Source organism: Gavialis gangeticus, unplaced genomic scaffold, assembly GCF_001723915.1.
Source record: "Gavialis gangeticus isolate Ggan-Ray unplaced genomic scaffold, GavGan_comp1, whole genome shotgun sequence".
NCBI classification, from domain to species: domain Eukaryota; kingdom Metazoa; phylum Chordata; order Crocodylia; family Gavialidae; genus Gavialis; species Gavialis gangeticus.
Window position 1 is genome coordinate 3,766,645 of NW_017729000.1, and position 10,883 is coordinate 3,777,527.

The 10,883-nt window shown below is 51.9% G+C and overlaps 1 protein-coding gene across 1 annotated transcript in view; it reads right to left on the reverse strand.

The window, feature by feature from the left end:
• Positions 1-2,138: 2,138 nt before the first annotated feature.
• Positions 2,139-10,883, reverse strand: part of GALNT10 (polypeptide N-acetylgalactosaminyltransferase 10) — a 125,922-nt gene continuing 117,177 nt past the window's right edge. Inside the window, exon 12 of the mRNA XM_019506098.1 lies at positions 2,139-8,581. Coding sequence (XP_019361643.1) covers positions 8,414-8,581 — 168 coding nt within the window. The 3' untranslated portion in view covers positions 2,139-8,413. The remainder of the gene's footprint in view (positions 8,582-10,883) is intronic.

Here is a 10,883-nt window from a genome sequence, read left to right on the forward strand (position 1 = left end):
GACCTCGAAATCAAACCGCGGCACTTGCCGTTCAAATGGAGGATTGACCGAAAGGATCAACACGCTGCCCGCTCCTCCCCAGGGTACTTGCTGTTTTGATGCATTCATGCAAAATCCTTGGGATATCCACCCTGCTCTTCTCCGAGGTGCTTGCCAGTGGGGCTTTCTAGTCAGCTGACACTCAGCTTACTGCAAACGGGAATTTCTCCTCGCTCCACTCACAGGATCTCCCCTTTTTCCATTAAAAGAGTGTGTTCAATTCAGGCTTTGTGTAGGGAGGAGTGAGAGCAAGACCTGGGCTTTGTCTTGCACCTCCAGCCTCCTGCAGATCTCAGGTTTTCTTTTTCCAGACCAGGTCTACCAGGCCTGGAAAGGACAACACATCTGGCCATGCAGTTGTGTGCAAGCACATTAAGTGCATCAAAAACCACGGTGCGGCAGAATAGTCTCCCTCAGCACAGCGCAGGTGAGCGGCGAGCAAATTACACCAATACATTTCTGACACGCTTCTGAAGCCAGGGCTGGGTCACTGCTTAGATCCTATAACAGGCCTTTGACAAGTCCTACATGCTGATTTTTCCACCTACCTGTGCAACTGCCAGCGTGGACGCAGCTGGAGAGCTCACCACGGACGTGGGGCCTTTATTTGCATTGGGCAGCATCTTTGTCTTCACCCAGACTTCACCCGCCTCTCCAGCTGGGAACAACTCTTGGCTGCAGAGCATCTGCAGCATGGCTGTACATGCATCGCACGCCTTCTAATCTGGGCACACAACTAAAGCAAAAAGAGGGGTGGTCCAGACGAGCAAATCCCCAGGGTGTTCGCAAGGACAGAGCGTGGTTACATCAAACCCAGCGGTCCCTGCTAGGGCAGCAGGCTCTTTTTTGGAAAGGATGCTGTACCATGCAAGAACCAGGGCCAGACAGGACTGGGCACCATCACTGCGGGGAAGGGAAAACAGTAAGGAGAATGCAAGTGGGCAGTCTGGTGTGAGCAGAGCCGTCCTAACCTTGCAGGAAAAGGATACGAGCTATGGGAAGTCAAATGCATATGGGCTTCTGTGCTTTAGCCCTTTCCCCCATAGCTACATACCTATGGGCAAACAGAACAAATGTTTCAAAGCTGTTGAGCACAGCTTTAAAATCGGAAGCTCCTGAAGAAAGCTTCCCACCTCCTGGCAGGTGTCACACCGCCACGGGCCCATCACGCTCCCACGGATGGGGGTACCCAGGCCGCCACGGCCCATCACGCTCCCACGGATGGGGGTACCCAGGCCGCCACGGCCCCATCACGCTCCCACGGATGGGGGTGCCCAGGTGAACTGCTGGGTTGCACCCTGCAGAGCGGAAAAGGAAATAGAAAGCCCATCCCACCGAGTGCCACCCTCCCATATCTGGCAGGAAGGCCCCATGTTTAACACCCCTTCTTAAGTCTTGATTACAGCAGTTTGCAGACAGAGACAGAGAAGCCACCTGGGCTTTTTCTAGGTGGAGTGACCCTACAGCTGGGCAGTGCCCAAATCCCTCGTGTCTGATGGCTCCGGTGTTCCCAGGAGCGTAGCTGGGAAAGACATTTCCCAGGAGGGCGAGACAAGGCTGCCCAATGATCCAAGCATGAGGGGGGCAGCAAAACTGTGCTCTTGGCATGCCCCGACCAGGGCATCTGCTCCGTGAGAAGCAGGTGGGGAGAAGGGGGAGCAAGCAATTGCCACAGCAAGAGCGAGTCACTTCTGCAGACACCGAGTGTCAGAAAACACATTAAAAATTTATTTTAAATATATTATAAAAGGAAGTCCATTCAACTTTTAAAAACACTATGCATTCTATCCGAATGATCCCCGATGTAGGAAAGCGACTACATTAAAGTGCTAGACATCGTTTGCCCTCCCCGGCTATTAGGAGCTTGGTCCTAATACGCACAGAAATAAATATACACTGCTTTAAGAGGCACCGTCCAGTTTGAAAGTCAATAAGTTAAAATGCATGCAGTACAAGGAGTGAATGAACTCAGATCGTACCACCGAGGCCCCGGAGGCTGCATTTTAAACTGACATCCTAAAAGTTAAGGCTATTTGTTATTACCCTAAGGGCTAATGTTTTAATCTATTAGCTTGATTAGTTTGTATATCATTTCTTGAGCCACATTCACATTCATCTGCTTGCTAGCTGGGATAAGCGCTTTCCTCTTCATGCCGAACGAGTGGTTTTAAGACCCTGTGGTTCCTCCGTGGCGAAGAGCGAAACCCCATGCAACTGCTGGAATCACTGCAGCCTCCTGGGCAACACAGAAGCATCGGGAAAGTTGAGGACACAATGTGAAGAGAGGAAGAGCCGGGTCAGCGAGCCCAAAACACCCAAACAAAGCTACTCGACTCTGGTTTTACGATGGTGCACGCACGGGTCTCCGAGGCGATGTGTGACGCTGCACGTGACGCTGGGGCAGGTCAGTTTGCCGCAACCCAGGCAAGGCAAGCAGGCAGCTTAGCCAACGGGTAACGAGCCTGCAAGCGAAGACAACCCCGTGCTGTGGGATCTTCGCCTCTCGGCTTCCCCAGTCTGGACCACACCATTCCTCCGACGTCGCTCCGAACTGCATTCGCCAATTGTCACTTGGATTGAATCGAGCGACCCCTTTTCAGCGGTACGTGGCAGAGCACTTACCGGAGGAGGTAAATACTACCCACGTTTACAGATGGGGGCACTGGGAACTCAAACAGCCGACCAGTAGCTGAGCTGGGAGCAGAACCCCGGTGCACTGGGCCAGGCCGTCTCCCCTGGAAGTGCTTGAAGCTTTGCAGAAACACCGGCGGTCGCCGATACGCCTCTCCCGTATGTTGACAACGCTGTTTTGCCACGTTATTAATCCGTATAAAATAAAGCAAAAACAAATCATTAGAAGACTCTTTGTGGCAAATGATCCTTTCAGAATGGAAAGAGCAAAGCGCTTTGCTGGTTTTTATGTTTGGTAACGACTGCCTTGGGCATTTAATGCTCCCTCTGCCATGGGCTGTTAACTCACAAGTGCGGTGCTCTCAGCCTTCAGCGTTTGGGTGCGTTTCATTACTCGTCTGCTTGCGGGAGCGCAGGGGCCGGGAAAGGCAGTAACGCGGCACAACGTGCACCCCTGACCCTCACGCGCTAATGAGCCAGAAGCACAGCCAGCCGGAGGGGTGAACCCCTGCCAGGCTTGGGGGTTCGTTTCTCGCCCAGCGTTACGGGCCGATGGCTCCCAGCTGTCCCCATGGCTCAGCCACAAACATCTTCCATCCTGATTGCAGCAGATAAAAAGACAAATGAAAAGCCTGCTCCCCTTCAGCCAAGTGATCCTTCAGGATGGCTGCGTGGCTCCTACGCGAGCCAATTCCTGCAAACCCGCTGCAGTCGCTTGGCTCTGCAATTGCTCTGGGGACATGGTGCTTACGCCAGGCAGCCGTGCACCGGGTTCGCAAGCATCTTGTAGGGTTTTAAATAGGCCAGCTCCCAGAGAAGCACGGGACAAAGCTTCCTGAACTGCCTGATCTAGTTTAAACGCCAGTGTTAAAACATGCGAGCGGCTGCAGAGCGGAGGGAAGACGATGAAGGATCAGAGGAAAGTACGACTGGAAGGGACCTTGCCATCTCACCTAGGTCAGCCACCTGCTCAGGGCAGGAGCATCCCTGACTAAATCATCCCACCCAAGGAACTGCCCAGGATGGAGATGCCACCATGTCTAGCCAGTCTGTCCAACACTTGACCACCTTCAGAGTCTGAAATGTCTTCATTTCTAACCTAAATTTTCTCTGCTGCAGATTTAATATTAGTAGGCCACTGCTGCTAGTCCTGTCCCCTTGGTCACAGAGAAAAGCCCATCTCCATGCAGGTAACTAAAGAGACTTATCAAACCACCTGCCACCGTCTTCTCTTTTCCAGACTAAATGACCCTAGTTCTTTCAGCCTTTCCTTGCAAGTCTGACTTCCCAGGCCCCTAAATGTCATTTTTGTTGCTCCGTGCTAGAATTTCCATTCTGTCCACATCCTTCTCGAAGTGTGGGAGCCAAAACTGGACACCGGGCTGCAGGGGAGGTCTCCCAGGGGCTGAATAGAGCAGAAGAATCATTTCCTCTGATTTGCAAGTGACACACGCTCCTTTTGAAACAACCCAGGATGCTGTTGGCTTTTTTTTTTTCCTTTTCCAACAAGAGCACACTGTTGGTTCATATTCAGCTCATGGTCCACTGCTTTCTTGTTACTTCTGCATTACGGCATTTAAATGTTTTCCCCACGCTTCCCACGGATCCACGGTGCTGACTTTATAGAAGTCATCTCATTAGCCTTTCACTTCGGTGGACGGACCTGTGGGACTGTCGGTTAGAGGCCCCGTGTCCGAACAGTTCAAGTATAAAATTGCAAAATCCTGGATGCAGGTTGAACAGATAAATACATGTGCCTTTGCCAGGGAGATCAACACAAACAGCAGCCAGCCGAGAAATCCTGTGATTCAACATCTGTTTAACTCCTACTCGGGGCCGAGAAGAGGCTTCCACCTTCAGCCTTCACATCGAGTGTGATGAAAAGCAATTAGTAGACACCCAGTGCATGTAGAAACCCAGGGGCCTCCGCATCTTCTGACCCCACCTTGCAGCCTCTTGCCCTCCTCCCGTTTGCACATAAAACTGGACATTTAAAAACACACACACGCACACACCTGAATGGTAATTGCACAATGCATCAAGCTTTCTTGCAGCTCCCTGCCCCCCGCCTGCCCTCCCCCTAGCCCCCTTCACTCTTGTCCAGCAAGGCACTAGGAATTGGTTCAAGTTTAAGCATTTGCTGTCCATTTGCATTTAAAAAGGCACGTCTTTATTTTAAGGATGCTGTATTCCTCTTTCACGAAGCCCAGCCCATCATTCCTCTTGGGGAAGGGGAGAAAAAAGGAAAAAAAAAAACAACACTCCTTTCTAAAGCGCACAGGACACTAACCCTGTTTTGTCTGCTCGCAGGGTCGGGCATTAGCACCACTATGAAACAAGCACGAGCTGGAAGAGCATTCGGTGCACACCTATGTCCATGCAGATCCCAGAGCACCTCAGGGGCATGATGCCCAGCGGTGCTTCAAGCAGCATGACTTATGCAGCCAAGGGTTTAAATAACCATTTTGGGGGTAAAAACGAAGAGCATGTGTTTCCCATTAAGGGCTCGATGGCGTCAAAGCCCCAAACTTGACTCGCATGCAAACATGAGGATGTCTATGGATTCATGCCTGAGCAATTTTACTTATAAATAACTAAAAGTAATTGGAATAATTAACTGGCCTGCCCAGGAGAAGCTCAATTAAAGATGTGGATGGTGAAATACAATTTCTATTTCTCCATCAGCAGGGGGGCTGGCAATGGTAATACTTCCCATTAGTCAACAAAGCCTGTGGGGTACCGACACGTATAATTAATGTCAGTAAATTAACAGATTGAGGATACCACCAAACCAGCAGGCAGAGATGCTGGGAATTCACAGGATGCTCCACCCAAAATCCAGTGCTTTGTCAAATGGGTCAGCAACACACCTGGATGGGTTAGTTTTGGAGATGACAGCTTCTCAGCTTTCGTGCCGAGTCTGACAGCCATGGTGCCAGGTGTTAGCGGGCACGTGTGCATCAAGCTGGGACTGTGTTAAGCCCACCTACCCATCGGGCGCAGCCTGCCAGCCAGTTTCTCTAAGCCCAATTCAGATTGCTGACTGGGACGCAAAAGGCTGCCTTTCCTATTGCTACCTCCTCTCTGCAGCCAGCATCTGCCAAAAGCTGAACAATGGAGAGCTCCAAACTTTGCTCGCAAGGTGAGCCCAAGTACAAAGCCAGTCACATAACTCAAACAGAAGCGGATCCTTTCATTAGGTGAGGAACTAAAATGCAGGCGCTAATGTTACTAGCTGCAGGGGAATGACCTGCCATAGATTTATAGATCATTTACCGACTTGGTGTCCCTATTATAATAAACTGGTGCCATTCTCATACAAATGGCTTCTTGTTCCATGGGTACTAAAACATTCATAAAGACATCTCGTCAGGCCATTTAGCACTCGGCAGTCGGTACCGCCAGGCTAACAAAAGCATTAATAACTTTGAGGAAGCACCCAACAGGCATGCAAAGCTCTGGAAACCGGTGCTCTGCCCCAGGGAAGAGGGGAGTGTCTGTAGGGGGGAGCCCTTGAACGCAAAAGGGTCCCTTAATCAGCTAACGCTGACCCAGTACGACGTGGGTCTGGGTCCTACAGCCTCCACTGCTGGAGCTGGCTGCTGCTCTTGGGGGGGACCAGAAACACCGCTCAAGAAAGGGCACTCGTGTGTGCCACGCTCTCCTCTCCACCCTCCCAATGGGGCACAACACAGCAAGTGGCAGCATCCTAAAATGAGACCTCCACCCACTCCCATGCACATGAGTAGCCTGCACTGAAGTAAGTAGGCATGCCAAGAGGCATCCGAGACCCTGAATAGTTGAAGCCCTGCCTTGTAGGAGAGAAGGGAGCTGCCAGGGAGCTCCCTCATGCAGCGTGGTAGGAAGAAGCCTGGATCGTGGAGCTTTTTTGTTGCTGCAGAAGGTGCAGGCTTATCAGGTCTTCCTCCAACCTCATTGCTGCTTTTCCCAAGCCCTTCCTGATGCCCAGGCCTCCCTTTCTTATCATGCCTGCGGGGACAGCAGGTCAAACTGAGCAGCTGGGCAATGGCATGGCAAATGCGTGTGGGCAGCATCTTTGCAAGAGTTAACTGCAGGGTGACTTATGAGTCTTGCCATCACCTAGAGCTGGCCACTGCTCGCTCTGCTGCAAGCATCTACCATGAAGGTTTCCCATGACATGAGTTGGAGAACGGACGCCCCACCTGACAGTGTGGCCAGTAGGCCAGCTCACCAGCAACTCCCAGCAAAACCCTCTGGCTATTTTCATTACCAATAAATCAAGAAGATGAGCTAGTCCCAAATCACTATTGCCAAACACCCAGCATAATCCAGACAGCATATTAACCTGCTGCAGACATCCAAGGCAGAGCCCACCGTGTCCTTAGCCTGCACTTGCCTTCCTTTCATCCCAGTTCTGAATCCTGCTTGAAGCAAAGAGGCTGCCCATCACATGAAGGGTCCCAGGGAGCATGACATGGGCATGAAGACTAATGCTCTAAAGCAGCGGCTCTCAACCTTGTCAGACCCCAGGCACCCTCCATAACACTTTGGCATTCGGCAGCACCCCTGCTTGAAATCTCTGGGTTTATCTTAGCAATCGCGTGCCGGTGTTTATGCACCGAACAGTGCTAGTATTGCGTGGCATCTTGTAAAGGGTCTCGTGGCATCCCAGTTGAGAACTGCTGCTGTAAAGCCGTGTTCTCCTGGGGCTTAAAGTTCTGGCATTTACAATGGGAACAGCCACAAACTGCGGACAGATGAACAATAGGGTCATGGAAGACCAAGGCCCATGTACAGCCCTGGAGCTGGATTCAGCAAAGTGCAGCTGTCTGTACTCCGTATGAATTTGGCCTTAAGTCTTGAGAAGAAAATGGGGCTGCTCCCCGGAGTGGGCTTTTCCCCGCACAAAGCCCTGGGGTGCTCTCAGGGTGCCTCCTGCTGCACAGGGGCTTGGACTCGGTGCTTTTTGTCCTGTAGGAGTAGAAGGTGCCATGACTACCTGAGCGGCAGCCTGCAACATTGAGAAGAAAACCCTTCCCTGCTCCTTGGCACGGCAAGGTCCAGCAGTGGGAGGCAGACAGCAAGATGCATGGATGTTTCCCACTGCTGCCCGCCATTTACAGAAATGTGTTTCAACACCTGGCCCTGCTGCCCCATGCAATACATCCCTTGTACTCACGTCTTCCTCTGGAAGATGCTGAGGAGGCCCGAGCTGCCCTGGGTGTATTTTAAACTGGGGGGGCACAGAAGACATGCTCCATGCCAGGTTGTTCTCTGTTCTGCTGCACTGGAAGCCCGTGTCCATGTGCCAAGGTCTCCATTACACGGGCCCTGGGCCGTATGCTCGAGTGCAAGGGATGCCTAGAGGTAAAGTGTCTACCTGGAACCATGGTGGCAGATGGGGAGGGCAGCACTGAACTGTGTGCAGGGCACAGCGATCGCTCGTGGCCGGGGAAGGAAGGACCCCATCCGCACTCAGAGCCCTCCAAATCCAGAGCTCCAGCTCCCACCTTGGCCCCAGAAACGACTCTGGCCAAGTCGCCTGCAATCTCACCGTCCCCGCAAGAGGATGCAGCATCTTCAAAATAAAGCCTGGCCTGCCCGCCATGCCCCCTCCTGAGATTCTCCCTTTTACCTTAATTACCTATTGTTTTTTTAAAAAAAAATGACTCTTTAAAAATTTTTTCTGTCACCCTCCCCAGTAAAAATGTAGAGCTGTAAAATAGAGAAAGAGCGCAAGAGCATGAGAGATCTGCAGTCTTTAAAGGTCGAGGTTCCGGTTAAATTTTTCCAGGACTGTTGAGTTCACGTGTTCAAAGAGCCATTGCTGGGTGGGAGAGGAGGGGTTGCAGGCATTCATGAAGATCTTGCGGTCGCTCTCGCTGCAGTCCATGCAGCTGCTGCTCACTGGGTGGTAGAGGGTCTTGTCCTGGGGAAGAGAGATGGGGGATGAGTGTGCTGGGCAGGTTTGGTAAGGAGAGCTTTTGAATGTGGGAGTTAGGGATAAAACCTTGATGTCAGAACTTCCTAGACCTTTAAATGCTGGAGGCTGCAAGTGAGAGAGGAACAAGGGGAAAAACTCTGGTCATGCCCTATTCACTCTCCCGTTCAGCATCCGCTCTCTGCCCCATGCGATGCAGAAGACTGGGCAAGACGGACCCATGGTCTGACCCAGTACTTAAGAGAGAGGCCCACAAGGAAAAAGCCAGGCACATTTGACTACCATCGACCTAGCACTATAAGGCTTTCAGGGGAGGGTGGAGGGAAATGTCCTTGGCTTTCCCCTCTCTAGCTGTTTTACTCCTCACATGCTTTTTTTCCTTCTTTCCATCTTACTCGCGAGCTTCTTGGGGGCGGCATCTGTATGAGATGGAAAGGACCTGGGGATTAGAGCATTTAGCCTAAAGCCTTGCTTAAAGGTTTATGCTCTTGAGGAAGAAAACCTGTCTAACCGGTCTTAAATGTTGCAGCACTTGACACTGCCTGTATTAATGGATACCACCTTTCCTGTGCAGGACCATCCTTTGCATTTATAATGCTGCGTCCAGACTGCACGTGGGTTTCTCCAGCAGTGGTTTCCTTTGGGGGCCTGCCCTTGCCTCACTTCTACCTGCAGTGGCGTACAACAGATCTACTAACCCCGGTGCCAGCCCTTGAAATATCCCAGGTCAGCTCTGCCTGTGCACTCAAAATACCAGAGCAGCGCACAGCTGCTTGGATTCATCTGTCACCACGCTGCCTTCCCCCCCCGGAGCCAGTGCCAGGTCCGGATCTCATGACATCTGCTTGGGAAAGCAGAGCGAACTCGAAAGCTGCCTCCTGCTGCCTGCAGGCAGATGTTCTGCCCCAGCCTTGCCTTGTGCTGCACATACTGATCAGAGGGACTGCGAGGGAAAAGCCTTTTAATTAAGAGCCTATTCACCTGTTGCTGCACAAACACCATTTGCAAGGTATTAATAAAACTCAGCTGTTTGCGGCAAGATCCTCCATGTTACTGAGCAGCGGATGTGACCGGCTGTAGAACAGGCTCTGGGCACAGGCAGCACTGTGCAGGCAGCCGGCCAGGGAGAGGAGGCACAGGTGGGATGCTCCCTCCTTGTGCAATGGGTCCCAGAGAGCCTGGGCTTATTGCTGCTCCTTTCCCTTTCCAAAGGGAGCAGCAGGGAGCCGGTTCTTGCAATAAGGGACGCCAAAGGGGATATCAGAAGCCTACCCCTGTATAAGTGACAAGGATGGAGCTACCTGCCTCCTGAGTGCGATCACCTGCACTCTTGTGAGAGCACATGACACGCATGCTCTCACTTTGCCTAGTCTTCACAGCTCAATACAGGACAGACACTGAGCTGGGGATGCAGGTGCTCCCCTGGAGTCCTGGGTCTGGTTTTGGGGCCTGAGCTTCAAGATGGGTGTGCACAGAATGGAAAGAGTCCAGCACAGCAATGAAAATGATGATTAGGGGCCTGGGAGAAAAGACTTACAATGAAAGGCTGAAAGATCTAGGGTTACTTAGTTTGTAGAACAGAAGACTGAGTTGGCAGGGGGTGATTATGGTCTTCAAATACCTGAAGGGTGATTACAGGGAGAACGGAGATGGGCTTTTCTCTGTGGCCGTAGGGGGCAGGACTGGGAGCAATGGACTCGAGCTGCAGCAGAGAAAGCAGATGGGAGATGAAGAGGAACTTTCTGACCCTGAGGATGGTCAAGCATTAGAGTGGGCTGCCTCGAGAAGTGGTGCAATCTCCGTCCTTGGAAGTTTTCAAGAGCAGGCTGGACAGACCTTTGGCTGGGATGGTTTAGTTAGGTTTGAGTAGGGGCTCGACTAAATGACCCGGCGAGGTCCCTTCTAGCCCTATATTCCTGTGGTCCTATGCACCCAGGGCCGCGGTGCATGCCAGTGGCTCCTGGCCTGGCACAGCACCAGAGTGGAGGGTACTGGCAGCTGCGCTCTGCAGAACAAGCACGCGTGCGCATTGCTTTCACTCTCTCCAGTGACACGTGGCTTTCATGTTCTCCCTACTCACAAGCTGTGCTCATGGAGGAGTCCTGCCTTCAGGCCCACTCCCCTCCGGATAGCACCACCTTTGTTACTGCCAAAGTGACAAGGATCTGCCTAGAGAGTCTCCTGTCACAGCTACATGACCAGCTAGAGAATAAAACATGAGCTGTTCTCATAAGCAGCCCCAGGAGACCACCAAACAGCCTGACATGTTAATAAGAAAGCACACACATGC